General features: G+C 36.1%; 1 protein-coding gene and 1 long non-coding RNA gene across 2 annotated transcripts in view; one reads left to right on the forward strand and one right to left on the reverse strand.

The window, feature by feature from the left end:
• Positions 1 to 25281, reverse strand: part of grin1b (glutamate receptor, ionotropic, N-methyl D-aspartate 1b) — a 64718-nt gene that overhangs the window by 11111 nt on the left and 28326 nt on the right. The window contains exons 9-12 of the mRNA XM_076082492.1: positions 24138 to 24288; positions 22348 to 22434; positions 2598 to 2733; positions 2250 to 2377 (exon numbers count right to left, since the gene is read on the reverse strand). Coding sequence (XP_075938607.1) covers positions 2250 to 2377; positions 2598 to 2733; positions 22348 to 22434; positions 24138 to 24288 — 502 coding nt within the window. The remainder of the gene's footprint in view (positions 1 to 2249; positions 2378 to 2597; positions 2734 to 22347; positions 22435 to 24137; positions 24289 to 25281) is intronic.
• On the forward strand, positions 3252 to 10110 carry LOC142939244 (uncharacterized). Its single transcript, XR_012949941.1, has 2 exons — positions 3252 to 3840; positions 9078 to 10110. It is a non-coding gene; the product is annotated as an uncharacterized LOC142939244 (long non-coding RNA).

The following is a 25281-nucleotide window of genomic DNA, read 5'->3' on the forward strand; positions in this document are numbered from 1 at the left end:
TGTTAAAGAGAGATGATGAAGGAGGTGAAGGAGGTGTTAGAGATGATGAAGGATGTGTTAAAGAGAGATGATGAAGGAGGTGAAGGAGGTGTTAGAGATGATGAAGGAGGTGTTAGAGATGGTGAAGGAGGTGTTAAAGAGAGATGATGAAGGAGGTGAAGGAGGTGTTAGAGATGGTGAAGGAGGTGTTAAAGAGAGATGCTGAAGGAGATGAAGGAGGTGTTAGAGATGATGAAGGAGGTGTTAGAGATGGTGAAGGAGGTGTTAAAGAGAGATGATGAAGGAGGTGAAGGAGGTGTTAGAGATGATGAAGGAGGTATTAAAGAGAGATGATGAAGGAGGTGAAGGAGGTGTTAGAGATGATGAAGGAGGTGTTAGAGATGATGAAGGAGGTGTTAGAGATGGTGAAGGAGGTGTTAAAGAGAGATGATGAAGGAGGTGAAGGAGGTGTTAGAGATGATGAAGGAGGTATTAAAGAGAGATGATGAAGGAGGTGAAGGAGGTGTTAGAGATGATGAAGGAGGTGTTAGAGATGGTGAAGGAGGTGTTAAAGAGAGATGATGAAGGAGGTGAAGGAGGTGTTAGAGATGATGAAGGAGGTGTTAGAGGAGGTGTTAGAGGAGGTGCTTGAGGAGGTGTTAGAGATGGTGAAGGAGGTGCTAGAGGAGGTGTTAGAGATGGTGAAGGAGGTGCTAGAGGAGGTGTTAGAGATGGTGAAGGAGGTGTTAGAGATGGTGAAGGAGGTGTTAGACGAGGTGTTAGAGATGGTGAAGGAGGTGTTAGAGGAAGTGTTAGATGAGGTGCTAGAGGAGGTTTGAGAGATGGTGAAGGAGGTGTTAGAGGAGGTGTTAGAGATGATGAAGGAGGTGTTAAAGAGAGATGATGAAGGAGGTGAAGGAGGTGTTAGAGATGATGAAGGAGGTGCTAGAGGAGGTGTTAGAGATGGTGAAGGAGGTGCTAGAGGAGGTGTTAGAGGAGGTGTTAGAGATGATGAAGGAGGTGCTAGAGGAGGTGTTAGAGATGGTGAAGGAGGTGAAGGAGGTGTTAGAGATGATGAAGGTGTTAAAGAGAGATGATGAAGGAGGTGAAGGAGGTGTTAGAGATGATGAAGGATGTGTTAAAGAGAGATGATGAAGGAGGTGAAGGAGGTGTTAGAGATGATGAAGGAGGTGTTAGAGATGGTGAAGGAGGTGTTAAAGAGAGATGATGAAGGAGGTGAAGGAGGTGTTAGAGATGGTGAAGGAGGTGTTAAAGAGAGATGCTGAAGGAGATGAAGGAGGTGTTAGAGATGATGAAGGAGGTGTTAGAGATGGTGAAGGAGGTGTTAAAGAGAGATGATGAAGGAGGTGAAGGAGGTGTTAGAGATGATGAAGGAGGTATTAAAGAGAGATGATGAAGGAGGTGAAGGAGGTGTTAGAGATGATGAAGGAGGTGTTAGAGATGATGAAGGAGGTGTTAGAGATGGTGAAGGAGGTGTTAAAGAGAGATGATGAAGGAGGTGAAGGAGGTGTTAGAGATGATGAAGGAGGTATTAAAGAGAGATGATGAAGGAGGTGAAGGAGGTGTTAGAGATGATGAAGGAGGTGTTAGAGATGGTGAAGGAGGTGTTAAAGAGAGATGATGAAGGAGGTGAAGGAGGTGTTAGAGATAATGAAGGAGGTGTTAGAGATGGTGAAGGAGGTGTTAAAGAGAGATGATGAAGGAGGTGAAGGAGGTGTTAGAGATGATGAAGGAGGTGTTAGAGGAGGTGTTAGAGGAGGTGCTTGAGGAGGTGTTAGAGATGGTGAAGGAGGTGCTAGAGGAGGTGTTAGAGATGGTGAAGGAGGTGCTAGAGGAGGTGTTAGAGATGGTGAAGGAGGTGTTAGAGATGGTGAAGGAGGTGTTAGACGAGGTGTTAGAGATGGTGAAGGAGGTGTTAGAGGAAGTGTTAGATGAGGTGCTAGAGGAGGTTTGAGAGATGGTGAAGGAGGTGTTAGAGGAGGTGTTAGAGATGATGAAGGAGGTGTTAGAGGAGGTGTTAGAGATGGTGAAGGAGGTGCTAGAGGAGGTGCTAGAGGAGGTGTTCATGTCTCTGAGCCTCCACAAGGTCACACTGAGGGACAGAGCTCTGGTATCCATGGCAACAAGCCTCAGTGATGAGCTGGAGGAGAATCAGTAAACAGGTCACATGACCAGAGTTGGTACCATGACATCACTCACAGACAGAGACACACACACAAACACACACTCAGACACACACACACACTTACGCGCTCCTGCGTGCCAAATTTCCCATCAGCCACCAGGTGAACCTCGTAGGTGAAGTTCATGCTCATCGCTAGCTTGATGAGCAAGTCGACGCAGAAACCATAGCAACACTGAGGGACGATAGGCTGACCTGGATACACACACACACACACAGGGTCAGTGGTGTGCACGTTTGTGTGCACGTATCAGTGTGATCTTCTATCCTTGTGAGGACCAACTAGAGTTTTAGACTAAAACTCTTTCCTGTCAGTCAAATACATGAATCATGAATGAAATATTGGTGCAGCAGAAACATTAACTGTGTGTGTGTGTGTGTGTGTGTGTGTGTGTGTGTGTGTGTGTGTGAGTACCTGGTGTGGTCCCGTTGGGTCCGGTACAGATCACCTTCTTGATCAGGACTCCGTTGACGGTGAACTCTTCTTTACACGTCCCGTCAGTCTTTGTCGGCTTCACGTAAACAAACGGCTCCTGATGGATCGTCACAATCTGAAGACATTTCATTTATTGATGAGAACAATGAAACGAGGACACAAATACTAAAGTAGAAGACAAGAACTACATCATGGACCAGAGACAAAGGTCTGCTGCATCAACGGCAGCAGAGACAACACTGTTCTTTACAAGCTGTTGTGACCTGAGGCCTAAATACAGACTGACACATGACCAAACGAGCACTCTGAACCTTTAACAGTAACAGTAGTTTAAGTAGTATCAGTATCAGTAGTTAAGGTAGTATGAGTAAAAGTAGTTTAAGTAGTATCAGTAACAGTAGTTTTAATAGTATGAGTAACAGTAGTTTAAGTAGTATGAGTAACAGTAGTTGTAGTAGTATCAGTAACAGTAGTTTTAATAGTATGAGTAACAGTAGTTTTAATAGTATGAGTAACAGAAGTTAAGGCAGTATGACCAACAGTAGTTTTAGTAGTATCAGAAACAGTAGTTTTAGTAGTATGAGTAACATAAGTTAAGATAGTATGAGTAACAGTAGTTTTAGTAGTATGAGTAACATAAGTTAAGATAGTATGAGTAACAGTAGTTTAAGTAGTATGAGTAACAGTAGTTTTAGTAGTATGAGTAACATAAGTTAAGATAGTATGAGTAACAGTAGTTTAAGTAGTATGAGTAACAGTAGTTGTAGTAGTATCAGTAACAGTAGTTTTAGTAGTATCAGTGTGGTATATTTTCAGGTCTGGCACAGTACAGCGAAGACCCCAAGTGTAGTTGTCTTAGATGAAAACCAGATGTGCAGGAGACCAGGGGCAGAAGGGTGGATGTGTAGAATGAGGAGGCCATATACATTCTCTTACGTTCCACCCAGATGTAAACATAACATGTATCCTATATAAGGATGAAGCGAGAGCCCTAAAGGGAGGGACTTTCAGATTCGACTTGAGACCTCCGGACGATCTAGACGTCCGTAATGGCATGTGTTGCTTGTTTATAATAAACTTTATTATACCAGCAAGAACAGTGTCCACGGAGCATCCTTCATCATCACTTCAACAGAACTGTCGCATGAAAGATACCACAAAGATGGCGTCACGAACAGTATCGGAGGTGGCCTTGCAGTTTCCTACTACTACTTCACATACGGTGAGCTCTCTCGATTGAATGCTGGTCATAAATTGGGGCTGTTATGTGGAGTTGCTTGGACACACCGTAAATTAAGAACCTTCTTGTTGTGGACATGTGCTGTTGATTTGATGTTTAAAGTGAGGCTCCGTGCTAAATAAAAAAAAATAAAAAAGGGGGAAGATAAAAAGTGAAGAAAAAGGAATAGTTTAGAATAGCTTCATGGTAACGATAAGGTGTGCTAAACAGTATCGTGCAAGATTAATGAAGAGGGGCCCTCAACTTCTTAACGGTAAGACACATGCATATTAGTCACTGCGTAACGATGGCTCTGACATAGTCCGGAATTAAGTTAGAAAGACAAAATTGGGGGAAACCTGGATCCAGGTAATTTGAATAAATAAATGTAAAAGGTTAAAGGAAAGAGTGATAAGGAAATAAAGGAAATGATCATATGATTGAGCCGCAAATCAGATAGGTAGAGCCCTCAAGTGTAGGAGCATGTAGTACGGGCCGCGTAAAACCTGAAACGACATCTTATGGTCAGTTTAATAACTGGAGAGTGTAAATTCACAATTCGATTGACTGTTACCACTCTGACATTTGTTGACGAACGGTGTCTGATGCAGCCTCTCATCGAATATTTACACCTCAGAGGTAGCATAAATTTTATAAGAAAAAGGAAATAGCGGCAAAAAGCATGCTGTGTGAATGAAGGCTAAGAGAATGTGTGTGTGTGTTTACTTTGGGATGAGCAGAGAGGGAGAATGGGTGTGCGTAGAAGTACGGAAGGTATGTGTGTGAAACTTAGCTGCTGATGTGTTCCAGATGTGTGCTAGAAAAATGCATAGGATGAGAATAGATGTGTTAAAAGAAAGAAAAAACATATTATGATTGAATAAACGTACATAGGTGGTGATTGGAGAACGGGACATTTAATAATTTGAAAGGACAGATATGTGGCCCAATGTATTTTATAAAACAATGAGCTTCGTTTGAGAAGACGTAATGAATTGAACGATGTATTTTATAAAACAATGAGCTTCGTTTGAGAAGACGTAATGAATTGAACGATGTATTTTATAAAACAATGAGCTTCGTTTGAGAAGACTAATGAATTGAACGAGTCAGTAAATAAAACATGAGCTCTTCTTAAAAGGGACGTAAAATAACAAATGAGCTGTTAAATGCACAATGAACTTCGTTTAAGAAGGGTAGAGTTTGACACCCCCCCCCCCCTTACTCGTCTCAAAATTCCCTCCAGATGGAGGTCGGAATGTGGGAATGGAAAGGCGTTCGGTGATGATAAAACTCTCTTGGGAGATACAGAGAATTTCTTTGCCATTTGAACTGTTGGGTTCAGTTGGAGTTCACTAAATGCTACAATGTTTAGGTAAGGGGTTCAAGTTTAGGAATAATATTTATGTAAAGGGACCTAAAGGGTTCATACGAGACTAAATCATTGCCTGTTTCTTGTCTGTTATGTCATTTACGGGGAATGAGAATTGAGAAGGGGAGGCAAGGCAGTGGACCGGCACATCACGGAGTGTGGCTGGCTGACGTCCACGGGGAGGCTTCCGTTTCAATCTACTAAAGGCCGGTACAAATTTAGCTACAGACTCTTTAGCAGTCGTAGGTAATATTGATGGTACACATATAAACCTGCTTTCATTTATAAGCCTAAGAGGATACCGACCTGCGCCTATACACATGAAAGAATACATGCTCTAGGCAGATAGGAGAAATAAATAAATAAATAAATAGAAAACTTGGCAACTGATTGACCAGTTAATGCATTTAATTAATTAATGGCATATGATTGTTTGGTCTAACCTCTGCTGACAATTGCAGATGTCCATTTTTGTTATTGTGCGTGGTTTGTTCTGATCTGTGCTGTGGTGTACATCAATATGGTGACTGTCTGATGATTTGAGCTGAATAATTGGTTAATTGGTTAATTGGTTAATTGGTTAATTGGTTAATTGGTTATTTGGTTATTTGGTTATTTGGTTATTTGGTTAATTGGTTGATTTGTTAATTGGATGATTGGATGATTGGATGATTGGATGATTGGTTAATTGGATAATTTGATAATTTGATAATTGGTTAATTGCTAATTGGTTAATTGAAGGGGGGAAGTAATCTAAATAGCCTTGAGTAGTTTTAATTGTAGCAATTAATTCTTAAAATACAATAACGGAAAATAAGAGGAAGTCATTATAATGGGGAAAAAGAACACTAGAAATCCAAAAGTAATCACTCCTGTTGAAGTGGTACAGAAGAATAATCCTTTAATTAGAGGCATCGCAAACATTGCAAAAATATCGGAAAAATGGCATAAACGCTGGCCTGAAATTGACCAACCATGGCCAGTGGAGGGGACTCTTAACCCAGATGTAATTAAAATAATGCTGGTACTTGTATCCACATACAAGGCAGAGCGAAAGAGAGGGAAAGGAAAGAAAACGAGAATGTGGAGAGGGAAAGAGAGGACAGAGAGCAAACGAAGATGGAACGTACAGAGGAGAGCGAAAGAAGGGAGAAGGAGCAGAAAGAAAAGGAGAAAAGAGAGAAAGCACAAAAAGACAGGGAGAGAAGAGAGTATGAGAAAGAGCGAAAAGAGAGAGAGCTGAAAGAGAGGGATAGAAGGAATAGGGAGCAGAGAGAGAAGGAGAAACAGGATAGAGAGAGCAAAGTGAAAGGGAGAGGGAGAAGGAGAGAACAGATAAAGAGAGAGAAAAGAGAGAAAGGGAGTGTATAGGAAAAAGGATGAAATGCCAAACGAGAGTGTTCACCAATTATTGAGGACAACAGAGACTGAAGCTTCTACAGTATGTTGGATCGGAAATCTTAATGAAGATTTTCTTGAGCCAGTTAAGTTGTGGGAAAAGTTTATCATCGTAAATATGCCCGACGCGAAGCTTCCAGAGTATCCATTTCACTGCACGCTCAAGTATTTCAATAAAGATGCTCAAACATACGCAGAAGAATGGTTGAGTCGACAACCAAAACAAGGTCAACTAAATTCGGGCTGTATAATTTTGGGACCACAAGGAGCAGCTATGAAGATACACAGAAATGACTATTTGGACAAAGAGTTTGATATCGTGAAGAGTGTGCCACATGTGACCTTGTGGGTGTGTGAAGAACATACGCAGAAGCAAGTGGGAGAAATGATGGCGGAGGCAGAAGAAGCTGTTTTTACACCAGTAACAGAGAATCTTGCCATCTGGAAGAGCGAGGATCAGAGGTTCATTAAGATCATGATCTCTGCTCAAGGACAAGGACAGCCACATACTGTACGAATGACACATGAGTCAATCTGCAGTACTAAGATGGACTCAGACTCAATGAGAGAAGAGATGCTACAACAAGTTCCAGAATGTTTGTGGGCTCGGCATAGTACTGATATTGGACTTGTGAAGTCAGCTCAACCAGTAAGAGTTGAACTCCGACCAGGAGTCAAACCACCTTGGAAGAACCAGTATCCACTGAGTGAAGAGGCAATAAATTGTTGCATGCTATGATGAAGCCTAAAGAAATAGCAATAGCTAAATGTGCGGCGCATAAGAGACTGCATCAAGGGTTTCACAAGGGAATAGAGCGGCTGATGAAGCTGCAAAAGCAGTCACAGGAGCAGATAAATTGGGCAAAGTTCTTCTCGTCACACATGAAGTGAACTTGGAAGACAAAATTACGCTCAAAGATGTGATTTTAATGCAGGAATCCGCTCCTGAAATGGACAAACAGTTGTGGCTAGACCGAGGTGCCACCCGCGATTCTACTGGACTTTGGAGAAATCATGAGGGGCTGATACTATCACCTCCAGACCTGTTGGGTCTGATGATTCAGGAGGCGCATGGTTTAGCTCATGTTGCAAGGGGGGAAGTTAAGAGAAAGACTACAAAAGAGTATGGTTTTTGGGCACCATGTTTGCTTGAACAGATTGATTATGTCATAGGCAGGTGCACTATCTGTCTGAAAAACAATGTTCGGAGGGGAGTGACGGTTCCTCCTGGCCACATCCCAACTCCAAGGGGTCCTATGCGTGAACTAGTTGTGGACTATGTTGACATGATAAAACCGATTGAAGGGAAAAGGTATATGCTAGTCGGGGTGGACAGATTTTCACGATGGCCTGAGGCTTGTCCAACAAAACGAAAAGATGCTCAATCGGTTGCCAAGTTCTTATGTAGAGAGGTCATAAGCAGGTGGGGACTTCCAGATCGAATATCCTCAGACAATGGGAAAGAGTTTGTGGATAAGACGGTGAAATTGATTTTGCAAAAACTTGGAATTAAACAACGTCTGGGTGCAGTCTATCATCCGCAAAGTCAAGGGATGTGCGAAAGAATGAATGGTGTTCTGAAAAATCGTATTGTCAAAATATGCCAGCACACGGGATTAAATTGGATAGCAGCGCTTCCATTGGCGTTAATGGTATGTCACTCATGATAAGAGATTTGGGGCCTATTGAAATTTCTACAAGTACTAAAGGGGTTCAGAAACAATTTACTACAGTAACCACTCCAAGGGTGATTAGTACACAGATGAAACTTGTTACGTTAGTTCCAGAAACAACTAAGAATATTCATACAACTACTCAGACTACTACTCTAGCTATGACTACAAAGGGGATGAATGCTACAACAGGGACGACATCTGTGGCACCTACGACATTTGTAAACATAATGCGGACATCTAATATGACATCTCGGACATTTAAGGATGAGATTAATGCAACCCAGAAGCTAATATCAAAAATAGAGCCTAGCGTGAACAACAGTAATGACATTGTTGAAGTTAGAGAACAAAGGATGGAAGAGAAGCATGTCGAGTCATCCATGACAGCTCAGAGGACTATTTCAAACGTAAATAATAACTTTGGTGACTCTGATCAGGCACCAGAGTACATGATGGATCAATACCATACAGTACAAAAGAGAGACACTAAATGGAAGGCAATAAAGATCGAAGTGGTGGAGGAATATCCATTTTGAATATCTCATGATTATAATCCTATTATTTACCTCTGTTATTGCTTGCGTAGTTTGTAGTGTTGATTTTGTTTTGCTCTTTCGAGACTTTGTTTAGTCTCGAAGGGGGGGTATGGAAACAAATGAACAATATGATTAATGGACATTATGAGTTATAATCTCACATTTTACTTATAGAAGTGTTATTATTCGGTGTTTGATGTTTTAATGTGTATCTGTTCTGTATGCAAAAGATACTAGTCTTCTTTTCTTTCATTCTAGAACATATTGGGGGAAGACCACTGTGAGGGTGGTGGATAGTCAGGGACTCCGATGGGCTGAATGGATTCAGACACTTCAAACATGAAAATACGGATGGTCTGAAGGACTCTGAACGTGGACTGGCGATACAACATCCAGATTCAAGACATCATCGATACTACACCTGAGTCACGGCTGCTGAGAAACTGCAGCGTTATACAGTCTTATGTCTTCTCTTAAATGTTACATTAGTATTATTAAAAATGAATTTTCTTCTTTGTGTATTAAATGCTTGGGAAATGATGGTTTCTAAATATAATGGGACCTCGGATGTTTTCTTTTTCTTGATGTTTAGGGACAGTGGGGTAGGCAGGAAAAGGTCCATAGAAAGGTGCGATGGGTCGACCAGCCTGACTTTGGACATTGTTTTGTTTTGATTTGCTGAGTGTTCCATATGTATTTGCTTAAGTCATTTCCTTACACAAATTGCTAAATTCCTCATTTCTGTGTTTTGGAGTATTACTTATGGTCGCCTTGGCAGAGGGACCGTGAGAGAATTTTCCTGTCTACATTGTTTAATGGATATTTCAAGAAAAAATTAGCTGCCTAACAGGTTTTTCACTCTCACTTTTATACTCCGTACCGTTGCTTTAATGTTAAAAAGGACGGGTTGTTAATTTTGTCATGATTATACACTTGTATGTCTCGTCTTTTTTTTTGTTTTCGAGACTTTGTGTAAGTCTCGAAGGGGGGAATATGTGGTATATTTTCAGGTCTGGCACAGTACAGCGAAGACCCCAAGTGTAGTTGTCTTAGATGAAAACCAGATGTGCAGGAGACCAGGGGCAGAAGGGTGGATGTGTAGAATGAGGAGGCCACATACATTCTCTTACGTTCCGCCCAGATGTAAACATAACATGTATCCTATATAAGGATGAAGCGAGAGCCCTAAAGGGAGGGACTTTCAGATTCGACTTGAGACCTCCGGACGATCTAGACGTCCGTAATGGCATGTGTTGCTTGTTTGTAATAAACTTTATTATACCAGCAAGAACAGTGTCCACGGAGCATCCTTCCTCATCACTTCAACAGAACTGTCGCATGAAAGATACGACATCAGTAAAAGTAGTTTAAGTAGTTTAAGTAGTATCAGTAGCAGTAGTTTTAATAGTATGAGTAACAGAAGTTAAGGCAGTATGATCAACAGTAGTTTTAGTAGTATGAGTAACAGTAGTTTTCGTAGTATCAGAAACAGTAGTTTTAGTAGTATGAGTAACATAAGTTAAGATAGTATGAGTAACAGTAGTTTAAGTAGTATGAGTAACAGTAGTTTTAGTAGTATCAGTAACAGTAGTTGTAATAGTATGAGTAACAGAAGTTAAGGTAGTATGACTAACAGTAGTTTTAGTAGTATCAGAAACAGTAGTTTTAGTAGTATGAGTAACAGAAGTTAAGGCAGTATGACCAACAGTAGTTTTAGTAGTATGAGTAACAGTAGTTTTAGTCGTATCAGAAACAGTGGTTTTAGTAGTATGAGTAAAATAAGTTAAGATAGTATGAGTAAAATAAGTTAAGATAGTATGAGTAACAGTAGTTTAAGTAGTATGAGTAACAGTAGTTTTAATAGTATGAGTAACAGAAGTTAAGGTAGTATGACTAACAGTAATTTTAGTATTATCAGAAACAGTAGTTTTAGTAGTATGAGTAACAGAAGTTAAGGCAGTATGACCAACAGTAGTTTTAGTAGTATGAGTAACAGTAGTTTTCGTAGTATCAGAAACAGTAGTTTTAGTAGTATGAGTAACAGAAGTTAAGGCAGTATGACCAACAGTAGTTTTAGTAGTATGAGTAACAGTAGTTTTACTAGTATCAGAAACAGTGGTTTTAGTAGTATGAGTAAAATAAGTTAAGATAGTATGAGTAAAATAAGTTAAGATAGTATGAGTAACAGTAGTTTAAGTAGTATCAGAAACAGTGGTTTTAGTAGTATGAGTAAAATAAGTTAAGATAGTATGAGTAAAATAAGTTAAGATAGTATGAGTAACAGTAGTTTAAGTAGTATCAGTAACAGTAGTTGTAATAGTATGAGTAACAGAAGTTAAGGTAGTATGACTAACAGTAGTTTTAGTAGTATCAGAAACAGTAGTTTTAGTAGTATGAGTAACAGAAGTTAAGGCAGTATGACCAACAGTAGTTTTAGTAGTATGAGTAACAGTAGTTTTAGTAGTATCAGAAACAGTGGTTTTAGTAGTATGAGTAAAATAAGTTAAGATAGTATGAGTAAAATAAGTTAAGATAGTATGAGTAACAGTAGTTTAAGTAGTATGAGTAACAGTAGTTTTAATAGTATGAGTAACAGAAGTTAAGGTAGTATGACTAACAGTAATTTTAGTATTATCAGAAACAGTAGTTTTAGTAGTATGAGTAACAGAAGTTAAGGCAGTATGACCAACAGTAGTTTTAGTAGTATGAGTAACAGTAGTTTTCGTAGTATCAGAAACAGTAGTTTTAGTAGTATGAGTAACAGAAGTTAAGGCAGTATGACCAACAGTAGTTTTAGTAGTATGAGTAACAGTAGTTTTACTAGTATCAGAAACAGTGGTTTTAGTAGTATGAGTAAAATAAGTTAAGATAGTATGAGTAAAATAAGTTAAGATAGTATGAGTAACAGTAGTTTAAGTAGTATCAGAAACAGTGGTTTTAGTAGTATGAGTAAAATAAGTTAAGATAGTATGAGTAAAATAAGTTAAGATAGTATGAGTAACAGTAGTTTAAGTAGTATGAGTAACAGTAGTTTTAATAGTATGAGTAACAGAAGTTAAGGTAGTATGACTAACAGTAGTTTTAGTAGTATCAGAAACAGTAGTTTTAGTAGTATGAGTAACAGAAGTTAAGGCAGTATGACCAACAGTAGTTTTAGTAGTATGAGTAACAGTAGTTTTCGTAGTATCAGAAACAGTAGTTTTAGTAGTATGAGTAACAGAAGTTAAGGCAGTATGACCAACAGTAGTTTTAGTAGTATGAGTAACAGTAGTTTTACTAGTATCAGAAACAGTGGTTTTAGTAGTATGAGTAAAATAAGTTAAGATAGTATGAGTAAAATAAGTTAAGATAGTATGAGTAACAGTAGTTTAAGTAGTATCAGAAACAGTGGTTTTAGTAGTATGAGTAAAATAAGTTAAGATAGTATGAGTAAAATAAGTTAAGATAGTATGAGTAACAGTAGTTTAAGTAGTATCAGTAACAGTAGTTGTAATAGTATGAGTAACAGAAGTTAAGGTAGTATGACTAACAGTAGTTTTAGTAGTATCAGAAACAGTAGTTTTAGTAGTATGAGTAACAGAAGTTAAGGCAGTATGACCAACAGTAGTTTTAGTAGTATGAGTAACAGTAGTTTTACTAGTATCAGAAACAGTGGTTTTAGTAGTATGAGTAAAATAAGTTAAGATAGTATGAGTAAAATAAGTTAAGATAGTATGAGTAACAGTAGTTTAAGTAGTATCAGAAACAGTGGTTTTAGTAGTATGAGTAAAATAAGTTAAGATAGTATGAGTAAAATAAGTTAAGATAGTATGAGTAACAGTAGTTTAAGTAGTATCAGTAACAGTAGTTGTAATAGTATGAGTAACAGAAGTTAAGGTAGTATGACTAACAGTAGTTTTAGTAGTATCAGAAACAGTAGTTTTAGTAGTATGAGTAACAGAAGTTAAGGCAGTATGACCAACAGTAGTTTTAGTAGTATGAGTAACAGTAGTTTTAGTAGTATCAGAAACAGTGGTTTTAGTAGTATGAGTAAAATAAGTTAAGATAGTATGAGTAAAATAAGTTAAGATAGTATGAGTAACAGTAGTTTAAGTAGTATGAGTAACAGTAGTTTTAATAGTATGAGTAACAGAAGTTAAGGTAGTATGACTAACAGTAATTTTAGTATTATCAGAAACAGTAGTTTTAGTAGTATGAGTAACAGAAGTTAAGGCAGTATGACCAACAGTAGTTTTAGTAGTATGAGTAACAGTAGTTTTCGTAGTATCAGAAACAGTAGTTTTAGTAGTATGAGTAACAGAAGTTAAGGCAGTATGACCAACAGTAGTTTTAGTAGTATGAGTAACAGTAGTTTTACTAGTATCAGAAACAGTGGTTTTAGTAGTATGAGTAAAATAAGTTAAGATAGTATGAGTAAAATAAGTTAAGATAGTATGAGTAACAGTAGTTTAAGTAGTATCAGAAACAGTGGTTTTAGTAGTATGAGTAAAATAAGTTAAGATAGTATGAGTAAAATAAGTTAAGATAGTATGAGTAACAGTAGTTTAAGTAGTATGAGTAACAGTAGTTTTAATAGTATGAGTAACATAAGTTAAGGTAGTATGACTAACAGTAGTTTTAGTAGTATCAGAAACAGTAGTTTTAGTAGTATGAGTAACAGAAGTTAAGGCAGTATGACCAACAGTAGTTTTAGTAGTATGAGTAACAGTAGTTTTAGTAGTATCAGTAACAGTAGTTTTAATAGTATGAGTAACAGAAGTTAAGGCAGTATGACCAACAGTAGTTTTAGTAGTATGAGTAACAGTAGTTTTCGTAGTATCAGAAACAGTGGTTTTAGTAGTATGAGTAAAATAAGTTAAGATAGTATGAGTAAAATAAGTTAAGATAGTATGAGTAACAGTAGTTTAAGTAGTATGAGTAACAGTAGTTTTAATAGTATGAGTAACAGAAGTTAAGGTAGTATGACTAACAGTAATTTTAGTATTATCAGAAACAGTAGTTTTAGTAGTATGAGTAACAGAAGTTAAGGCAGTATGACCAACAGTAGTTTTAGTAGTATGAGTAACAGTAGTTTTCGTAGTATCAGAAACAGTAGTTTTAGTAGTATGAGTAACAGAAGTTAAGGCAGTATGACCAACAGTAGTTTTAGTAGTATGAGTAACAGTAGTTTTACTAGTATCAGAAACAGTGGTTTTAGTAGTATGAGTAAAATAAGTTAAGATAGTATGAGTAAAATAAGTTAAGATAGTATGAGTAAAATAAGTTAAGATAGTATGAGTAACAGTAGTTTAAGTAGTATCAGAAACAGTGGTTTTAGTAGTATGAGTAAAATAAGTTAAGATAGTATGAGTAAAATAAGTTAAGATAGTATGAGTAACAGTAGTTTAAGTAGTATGAGTAACAGTAGTTTTAATAGTATGAGTAACATAAGTTAAGGTAGTATGACTAACAGTAGTTTTAGTAGTATCAGAAACAGTAGTTTTAGTAGTATGAGTAACAGAAGTTAAGGCAGTATGACCAACAGTAGTTTTAGTAGTATGAGTAACAGTAGTTTTAGTAGTATCAGTAACAGTAGTTTTAATAGTATGAGTAACAGAAGTTAAGGCAGTATGATCAACAGTAGTTTTAGTAGTATGAGTAACAGTAGTTTTCGTAGTATCAGAAACAGTAGTGTTAGTAGTATGAGTAACATAAGTTAAGATAGTATGAGTAACAGTAGTTTAAGTAGTATAAGTAATAGTAGTTTTAGTAGTATCAGTAACAGTAGTTTTAATAGTATGAGTAACAGAAGTTAAGGTAGTATGACTAACAGTAGTTTTAGTAGTATCAGAAACAGTAGTTTTAATAGTATGAGTAACAGAAGTTAAGGCAGTATGTCCAACAGTAGTTTTAGTAGTATCAGAAACAGTAGTTTTAGTAGTATGAGTAACATAAGTTAAGATAGTATGAGTAACAGTAGTTTTAGTAATATGAGTAACATAAGTTAAGATAGTATGAGTAACAGTAGTTTAAGTAGTATGAGTAACAGTAGTTGTAGTAGTATCAGTAACAGTAGTTTTAGTAGTATCAGTAAAAGTAGTTTAAGTAGTTTAAGTAGTATCAGTAGCAGTAGTTTTAATAGTATGAGTAACAGAAGTTAAGGCAGTATGATCAACAGTAGTTTTAGTAGTATGAGTAGCAGTAGTTTTAATAGTATGAGTAACAGAAGTTAAGGTAGTATGACTAACAGTAGTTTTAGTAGTATCAGAAACAGTAGTTTTAGTAGTATGAGTAACAGCAGTTTTAGTAGTATCAGAATCAGTGGTTTTAGTAGTATGAGTAAAATAAGTTAAGATAGTATGAGTAAAATAAGTTAAGATAGTATGAGTAACAGTAGTTTAAGTAGTATGAGTAACAGTAGTTGTAGTAGTATCAGTAACAGTAGTTTTAATAGTATGAGTAACAGAAGTTAAGGCAGTATGACCAACAGTAGTTTTAGTAGTATGAGTAACAGTAGTTTTAGTAGTATCAGAAACAGTAGTTTTAGTAGTATGAGTAACAGTAGTTTTAGTAGTATCAGTAACAGTAGTTTTAATAGTATGAGTAACAGAAGTTAAGGCAGTATGATCAACAGTAGTTTTAGTAGTATGAGTAACAGTAGTTTTCGTAGTATCAGCAACAGTAGTTTTAGTAGTATGAGTAACAGTAGTTTTAGTAGTATGAGTAACAGTAGTTTTAGTAGTATCAGAAACAGTGGTTTTAGTAGTATGAGTAAAATAAGTTAAGATAGTATGAGTAAAATAAGTTAAGATAGTATGAGTAACAGTAGTTTAAGTAGTATGAGTAACAGTAGTTGTAGTAGTATCAGTAACAGTAGTTGTAATAGTATGAGTAACAGAAGTTAAGGTAGTATGACTAACAGTAGTTTTAGTAGTATCAGAAACAGTAGTTTTAGTAGTATGAGTAACAGAAGTTAAGGCAGTATGACCAACAGTAGTTTTAGTAGTATGAGTAACAGTAGTTTTAGTCGTATCAGAAACAGTGGTTTTAGTAGTATGAGTAAAATAAGTTAAGATAGTATGAGTAAAATAAGTTAAGATAGTATGAGTAACAGTAGTTTAAGTAGTATGAGTAACAGTAGTTTTAATAGTATGAGTAACAGAAGTTAAGGTAGTATGACTAACAGTAATTTTAGTATTATCAGAAACAGTAGTTTTAGTAGTATGAGTAACAGAAGTTAAGGCAGTATGACCAACAGTAGTTTTAGTAGTATGAGTAACAGTAGTTTTCGTAGTATCAGAAACAGTAGTTTTAGTAGTATGAGTAACAGAAGTTAAGGCAGTATGACCAACAGTAGTTTTAGTAGTATGAGTAACAGTAGTTTTACTAGTATCAGAAACAGTGGTTTTAGTAGTATGAGTAAAATAAGTTAAGATAGTATGAGTAAAATAAGTTAAGATAGTATGAGTAACAGTAGTTTAAGTAGTATCAGAAACAGTGGTTTTAGTAGTATGAGTAAAATAAGTTAAGATAGTATGAGTAAAATAAGTTAAGATAGTATGAGTAACAGTAGTTTAAGTAGTATCAGTAACAGTAGTTGTAATAGTATGAGTAACAGAAGTTAAGGTAGTATGACTAACAGTAGTTTTAGTAGTATCAGAAACAGTAGTTTTAGTAGTATGAGTAACAGAAGTTAAGGCAGTATGACCAACAGTAGTTTTAGTAGTATGAGTAACAGTAGTTTTAGTAGTATCAGAAACAGTGGTTTTAGTAGTATGAGTAAAATAAGTTAAGATAGTATGAGTAAAATAAGTTAAGATAGTATGAGTAACAGTAGTTTAAGTAGTATGAGTAACAGTAGTTTTAATAGTATGAGTAACAGAAGTTAAGGTAGTATGACTAACAGTAATTTTAGTATTATCAGAAACAGTAGTTTTAGTAGTATGAGTAACAGAAGTTAAGGCAGTATGACCAACAGTAGTTTTAGTAGTATGAGTAACAGTAGTTTTCGTAGTATCAGAAACAGTAGTTTTAGTAGTATGAGTAACAGAAGTTAAGGCAGTATGACCAACAGTAGTTTTAGTAGTATGAGTAACAGTAGTTTTACTAGTATCAGAAACAGTGGTTTTAGTAGTATGAGTAAAATAAGTTAAGATAGTATGAGTAAAATAAGTTAAGATAGTATGAGTAACAGTAGTTTAAGTAGTATCAGAAACAGTGGTTTTAGTAGTATGAGTAAAATAAGTTAAGATAGTATGAGTAAAATAAGTTAAGATAGTATGAGTAACAGTAGTTTAAGTAGTATGAGTAACAGTAGTTTTAATAGTATGAGTAACAGAAGTTAAGGTAGTATGACTAACAGTAGTTTTAGTAGTATCAGAAACAGTAGTTTTAGTAGTATGAGTAACAGAAGTTAAGGCAGTATGACCAACAGTAGTTTTAGTAGTATGAGTAACAGTAGTTTTCGTAGTATCAGAAACAGTAGTTTTAGTAGTATGAGTAACAGAAGTTAAGGCAGTATGACCAACAGTAGTTTTAGTAGTATGAGTAACAGTAGTTTTACTAGTATCAGAAACAGTGGTTTTAGTAGTATGAGTAAAATAAGTTAAGATAGTATGAGTAAAATAAGTTAAGATAGTATGAGTAACAGTAGTTTAAGTAGTATCAGAAACAGTGGTTTTAGTAGTATGAGTAAAATAAGTTAAGATAGTATGAGTAAAATAAGTTAAGATAGTATGAGTAACAGTAGTTTAAGTAGTATCAGTAACAGTAGTTGTAATAGTATGAGTAACAGAAGTTAAGGTAGTATGACTAACAGTAGTTTTAGTAGTATCAGAAACAGTAGTTTTAGTAGTATGAGTAACAGAAGTTAAGGCAGTATGACCAACAGTAGTTTTAGTAGTATGAGTAACAGTAGTTTTAGTAGTATCAGAAACAGTGGTTTTAGTAGTATGAGTAAAATAAGTTAAGATAGTATGAGTAAAATAAGTTAAGATAGTATGAGTAACAGTAGTTTAAGTAGTATGAGTAACAGTAGTTTTAATAGTATGAGTAACAGAAGTTAAGGTAGTATGACTAACAGTAATTTTAGTATTATCAGAAACAGTAGTTTTAGTAGTATGAGTAACAGAAGTTAAGGCAGTATGACCAACAGTAGTTTTAGTAGTATGAGTAACAGTAGTTTTCGTAGTATCAGAAACAGTAGTTTTAGTAGTATGAGTAACAGAAGTTAAGGCAGTATGACCAACAGTAGTTTTAGTAGTATGAGTAACAGTAGTTTTACTAGTATCAGAAACAGTGGTTTTAGTAGTATGAGTAAAATAAGTTAAGATAGTATGAGTAAAATAAGTTAAGATAGTATGAGTAACAGTAGTTTAAGTAGTATCAGAAACAGTGGTTTTAGTAGTATGAGTAAAATAAGTTAAGATAGTATGAGTAAAATAAGTTAAGATAGTATGAGTAACAGTAGTTTAAGTAGTATGAGTAACAGTAGTTTTAATAGTATGAGTAACATAAGTTAAGGTAGTATGACTAACAGTAGTTTTAGTAGTATCAGAAACAGTAGTTTTAGTAGTATGAGTAACAGAAGTTAAGGCAGTATGACCAACAGTAGTTTTAGTAGTATGAGTAACAGTAGTTTTAGTAGTATCAGTAACAGTAGTTTTAATAGTATGAGTAACAGAAGTTAAGGCAGTATGATCAACAGTAGTTTTAGTAGTATGAGTAACAGTAGTTTTCGTAGTATCAGAAACAGTAGTGTTAGTAGTATGAGTAACATAAGTTAAGATAGTATGAGTAACAGTAGTTTAAGTAGTATAAGTAATAGTAGTTTTAGTAGTATCAGTAACAGTAGTTTTAATAGTATGAGTAACAGAAGTTAAGGTAGTATGACTAACAGTAGTTTTAGTAGTATCAGAAACAGTAGTTTTAATAGTATGAGTAACAGAAGTTAAGGCAGTATGTCCAACAGTAGTTTTAGTAGTATCAGAAACAGTAGTTTTAGTAGTATGAGTAACATAAGTTAAGATAGTATGAGTAACAGTAGTTTTAGTAATATGAGTAACATAAGTTAAGATAGTATGAGTAACAGTAGTTTAAGTAGTATGAGTAACAGTAGTTGTAGTAGTATCAGTAACAGTAGTTTTAGTAGTATCAGTAAAAGTAGTTTAAGTAGTTTAAGTAGTATCAGTAGCAGTAGTTTTAATAGTATGAGTAACAGAAGTTAAGGCAGTATGATCAACAGTAGTTTTAGTAGTATGAGTAGCAGTAGTTTTAATAGTATGAGTAACAGAAGTTAAGGTAGTATGACTAACAGTAGTTTTAGTAGTATCAGAAACAGTAGTTTTAGTAGTATGAGTAACAGCAGTTTTAGTAGTATCAGAATCAGTGGTTTTAGTAGTATGAGTAAAATAAGTTAAGATAGTATGAGTAAAATAAGTTAAGATAGTATGAGTAACAGTAGTTTAAGTAGTATGAGTAACAGTAGTTGTAGTAGTATCAGTAACAGTAGTTTTAATAGTATGAGTAACAGAAGTTAAGGCAGTATGACCAACAGTAGTTTTAGTAGTATGAGTAACAGTAGTTTTAGTAGTATCAGAAACAGTAGTTTTAGTAGTATGAGTAACAGTAGTTTTAGTAGTATCAGTAACAGTAGTTTTAATAGTATGAGTAACAGAAGTTAAGGCAGTATGATCAACAGTAGTTTTAGTAGTATGAGTAACAGTAGTTTTCGTAGTATCAGCAACAGTAGTTTTAGTAGTATGAGTAACAGTAGTTTTAGTAGTATGAGTAACAGTAGTTTTAGTAGTATCAGAAACAGTGGTTTTAGTAGTATGAGTAAAATAAGTTAAGATAGTATGAGTAAAATAAGTTAAGATAGTATGAGTAACAGTAGTTTAAGTAGTATGAGTAACAGTAGTTGTAGTAGTATCAGTAACAGTAGTTTTAATAGTATGAGTAACAGAAGTTAAGGCAGTATGACCAACAGTAGTTTTAGTAGTATGAGTAACAGTAGTTTTAGTAGTATCAGAAACAGTAGTTTTAGTAGTATAAGTAACAGTAGTTTTAGTAGTATCAGTAACAGTAGTTTTAATAGTATGAGTAACAGAAGTTAAGGCAGTATGATCAACAGTAGTTTTAGTAGTATGAGTAACAGTAGTTTTCGTAGTATCAGCAACAGTAGTTTTAGTAGTATGAGTAACATAAGTTAAGATAGTATGAGTAACAGTAGTTTAAGTAGTATGAGTAATAGTAGTTGTAGTAGTATCAGTAACAGTAGTTTTAATAGTATGAGTAACAGAAGTTAAGGCAGTATGACCAACAGTAGTTTTAGTAGTATCAGAAACAGTAGTTTTAGTAGTATGAGTAACATAAGTTAAGATAGTATGAGTAACAGTAGTTTAAGTAGAATGAGTAACAGTAGTTTTAGTAGTATGAGTAACAGTAGTTGTAGTAGTATCAGTAACAGTAGTTTTAGTAGTATCAGTAAAAGTAGTTTAAGTAGTTTAAGTAGTATCAGTAGCAGTAGTTTTAATAGTATGAGTAACAGAAGTTAAGGCAGTATGATCAACAGTAGTTTTAGTAGTATGAGTAACAGTAGTTTTAGTAGTATCAGTAACAGTAGTTTTAATAGTATGAGTAACAGAAGTTAAGGCAGTATGATCAACAGTAGTTTTAGTAGTATGAGTAACAGTAGTTTTCGTAGTATCAGCAACAGTAGTTTTAGTAGTATGAGTAACAGTAGTTTTAGTAGTATGAGTAACAGTAGTTTTAGTAGTATCAGAAACAGTGGTTTTAGTAGTATGAGTAAAATAAGTTAAGATAGTATGAGTAAAATAAGTTAAGATAGTATGAGTAACAGTAGTTTAAGTAGTATGAGTAACAGTAGTTGTAGTAGTATCAGTAACAGTAGTTTTAATAGTATGAGTAACAGAAGTTAAGGCAGTATGACCAACAGTAGTTTTAGTAGTATGAGTAACAGTAGTTTTAGTAGTATCAGAAACAGTAGTTTTAGTAGTATAAGTAACAGTAGTTTTAGTAGTATCAGTAACAGTAGTTTTAATAGTATGAGTAACAGAAGTTAAGGCAGTATGATCAACAGTAGTTTTAGTAGTATGAGTAACAGTAGTTTTCGTAGTATCAGCAACAGTAGTTTTAGTAGTATGAGTAACATAAGTTAAGATAGTATGAGTAACAGTAGTTTAAGTAGTATGAGTAATAGTAGTTGTAGTAGTATCAGTAACAGTAGTTTTAATAGTATGAGTAACAGAAGTTAAGGCAGTATGACCAACAGTAGTTTTAGTAGTATCAGAAACAGTAGTTTTAGTAGTATGAGTAACATAAGTTAAGATAGTATGAGTAACAGTAGTTTAAGTAGAATGAGTAACAGTAGTTTTAGTAGTATGAGTAACAGTAGTTGTAGTAGTATCAGTAACAGTAGTTTTAGTAGTATCAGTAAAAGTAGTTTAAGTAGTTTAAGTAGTATCAGTAGCAGTAGTTTTAATAGTATGAGTAACAGAAGTTAAGGCAGTATGATCAACAGTAGTTTTAGTAGTATGAGTAACAGTAGTTTTCGTAGTATCAGAAACAGTAGTGTTAGTAGTATGAGTAACATAAGTTAAGATAGTATGAGTAACAGTAGTTTAAGTAGTATGAATAACAGTAGTTTTAGTAGTATGAGTAACAGTAGTTGTAGTAGTATCAGAAACAGTGGTTTTAGTAGTATGAGTAAAATAAGTTAAGATAGTATGAGTAAAATAAGTTAAGATAGTATGAGTAACAGTAGTTTAAGTAGTATGAGTAACAGTAGTTGTAGTAGTATCAGTAACAGTAGTGTTAGTAGTATGAGTAACATAAGTTAAGATAGTATGAGTAACAGTAGTTTAAGTAGTATGAGTAACAGTAGTTTTAGTAGTATCAGTAGCAGTAGTTTTAATAGTATGAGTAACAGAAGTTAAGGCAGTATGATCAACAGTAGTTTTAGTAGTATGAGTAACAGTAGTTTTCGTAGTATCAGAAACAGTAGTGTTAGTAGTATGAGTAACATAAGTTAAGATAGTATGAGTAACAGTAGTTTAAGTAGTATGAGTAACAGTAGTTTTAGTAGTATCAGTAACAGTAGTTTTAGTAGTATGAGTAACAGTAGTTTTCGTAGTATCAGAAACAGTAGTTTTAGTAGTATGAGTAACATAAGTTAAGATGGTATGAGTACCAGTAGTTTTAGTAGTATGAGTAACATAAGGTAAGGTAGTATGAGTAACAGTAGTTTAAGTAGTATGAGTAACAGTAGTTTTAGTAGTATCAGTAACAGTAGTTTTAATAGTATGAGTAACAGAAGTTAAGGTAGTATGACTAACAGTAGTTTTAGTAGTATCAGAAACAGTAGTTTTAGTAGTATGAGTAACATAAGTTAAGATAGTATGAGTAACAGTAGTTTAAGTAGTATGAGTAAAAGTAGTTAAGATAGTATGAGTAACAGTAGTACTAGTAGTATCAGTAGTACTAGTAGCATCGTGAACAGCAGTACTAGTAGTGTCAGTAACAGTAGTACCTTCAGTTTAGTCGACATCTGGTATCCGACTGGTTTCTCTGTCTCCCCTCCAGGCCAGATGATCTTCCTCTGAGGGTTCATCACAACCTGAACACACACACACACACACACACACACACACACACACACACACACACACACACACACACACACACACACACACACACACACACACACACACACACACACACACACACACACACACACACACACACACAGCATTGAGTCATCACAGTGTTCTTATATGAGTCCTCAGAGCTTCACTGACTCACCAACATAAAGGAGTTATTGTTAGAGAAACAAGTTAACAAAGCAGGAGGATGTATATGCTTTTAGTCCAGAAACACTGGATCCTACATCTCAGGGTGTTTCTCAAAGTCAAGGATGCTTCCTTGGTAGGACGCATGTGTTGTATAACCAGCTGTGTAACCCGGTGTTTAACCAGGTACGTAACCAGGTGTTTAACCATCTTTAACCAGGTGCATAACCATCTTTAACCAGGTGCATAACCAGCTTTAACCAGGTGCATAACCAGCTTTAACCAGGTGTATAACCAGCTTTAACCAGGTGTATATCCAGGTGCATAACCAGCTTTAACCAGGTGCATAACCAGCTTTAACCAGGTGTATAACCAGTTTTAATCAGTAGCATAACCAGGTGTATAACCAGGTGCATAACCAGGGGTACATCTCAAGTCTCTTAATTGTCATTTTTTCGATCCTCGCTCGGACCGGAAGTTGTTCTGCGCCGCCATATTGACGGCCGTCCCAAAGCTCTTATTTCTGCTCTGAGGAGCGAGGATGGAGGAGGGATCTCTGAGGAGCCATGAGCGATGACCCACGAGAACAGACTTCCAGAAAGTGTTTTAACGGCCGACACGCCCCCTCATTGTTCATCTGTCATGTGATTGGACGCTGCAGCCGATCGGACTGATGAGATTTTGTTCAACATGTAAACAGTGAAGACGGATCACAGAATAAACTCTAGTTTATATTTGATTAGGTTTCTGATTCAACATCTGGTTTAAATAAATGTTCATTGTAGTCTGAACAACAAAAGGACCACAAACAACTTTCTGCATTTATTAGAAAGATTTGTGTTTTCATGATCTGATGTTTCCCTCAATAACTTTATTATGAATACAATTAAAGTCAGAAAGAGCTGAGAGACCAAACACTTTTTACATCATTCCTGAGTGTTAAGAGAAACAATAATCATATTCTGGGTTATTTAATAATGACGTCACAGTCACAATTTCTAAACATACAGACGCAAATAATTCATAAATAAGACGATCGCATTCCGCCGGTAGAAATGGATCCTGTGCTTATAAACAGAACACAGGACACAGTTTGTTAACAGACTACAGAGAGAAACACCTCTACAGTGGTGATTACTGTGTGTCTTTATTAGTTATTAGTATTATTAGTTACTGTTATTAAGTACAGTGATCATGTGAACAGACACAAACTTATCAAAAGTCTCTCCAGATGTTAAAGCCGACTGACAGCTGATCAGCTGTGATCATCAGCACCATCATCAGAAACAGACGTCGCTTCACGTGACGCAACTGAGGAAAGGACGTCTCATGTCTCTTAAAACATATTTCCTCGTTCCTCTCTCCTCGCATGGTTTCCTCCATGCATCCCTGGTGGGAGGGACTAAGACGCAAGGAAAGGACCCAAGTGAGGGAAACGGGGATGCAATTAAGAGACTTGGGATGTACCCCATGTGTGTGACCAGGTGTGTGACCAGGTGTGTGACCAGGGGTGTGACCAGGGGTACTGTACCTGGGATCCGTTGAAGACTCCGACCTGGACGAGGCGACCTGGCTTCTGCTGGTAATTCAGGATGCTGTAGGTGGCGAAGCGTCGGTCTCCGTCATCGTTAAACTCGATTCGTCCGGTCAGACCGTCGGGGTACTTGGATGACATCAGCACTCTGGAGATCCAATCAGAGAGCAGGAAGAGTGAGAGCGGTTTAGTATTGGCTGTGACCTGAACGTAAAGACGAGGTCACGTGACCTCGCTGCCTGTGATACTGGACCACGTAAACAACAGTGATCCTAACTGGACTCGATGGTGTATGTAGGTCACACATAGAGGAGAGCAGGACTGACAGGGAGTTTTATTATGATCCCGGTGGAGAAGCTGACTCCAGATCAGATCAGTGGAGCTGAAGGTGGAGCAGACAAGTCCTGATCTCAGTGGACAGCAGAGAGAGTCCGGTCCTGTGAGACCAGAGACCAGAGCCTGAGGGCTCCACTGATGGTAGTAAACACAGACTCCTACTCTCAGTGAAGCTATTGAAATCAAATACAGCTCCATCATTAGTTTGATTCCAGCATGTCAGAGGAACTGGTTTTAAAGATCCAGTAAAATATATCAGAGCTTTCTCTCTTTTCTTTCTGTGACATATAATCAATGACTCGTTCTTTATCTGGGTTGATACAGATATTTATCACACTTTCCCACGTTTTCACACTCCATAGCAGTCAGAAAATAGCAACTGTGGTATTTTGATAACACAACTTATGGAGGTCTTCAAACTAGATTTAGACCTTGAGCATCATCATGTCAGAAGACACTGTGATCAACACCTCCACAGCTACATGAAGTCTAATGACCTCAAACTAACTGCCTGATATCAAACCTGGCGGTTCTGGGGGGTTTGTAATCCAGCGTTGGCCAGTTGTGTGGAGGTCAGCTCTCTACTGTCTCTATTGAATAAATCGAAGCAAAGGTTTGTTAGTTATGAATCTTACTGCTCTTCTTGGTGAGACACGCCCTAGTGAGCTGGTTGAGGCAGAGACGACTAGTTAAGCTTACTTGTTAATCTTCAACCTGGAGTAGTTCGGGTCAGGACAGGAGGACCCGGACAAGATGGGTTACCAGAACCTCAGTGAGGATGAACATCGAGTCAATCCTGGCAGTG

The sequence above is a fragment of the Anarhichas minor genome, unplaced genomic scaffold, assembly GCF_050575085.1.
Source record: "Anarhichas minor isolate MPS153535 unplaced genomic scaffold, ASM5057508v1 ptg000095l, whole genome shotgun sequence".
NCBI classification, from domain to species: domain Eukaryota; kingdom Metazoa; phylum Chordata; class Actinopteri; order Perciformes; family Anarhichadidae; genus Anarhichas; species Anarhichas minor.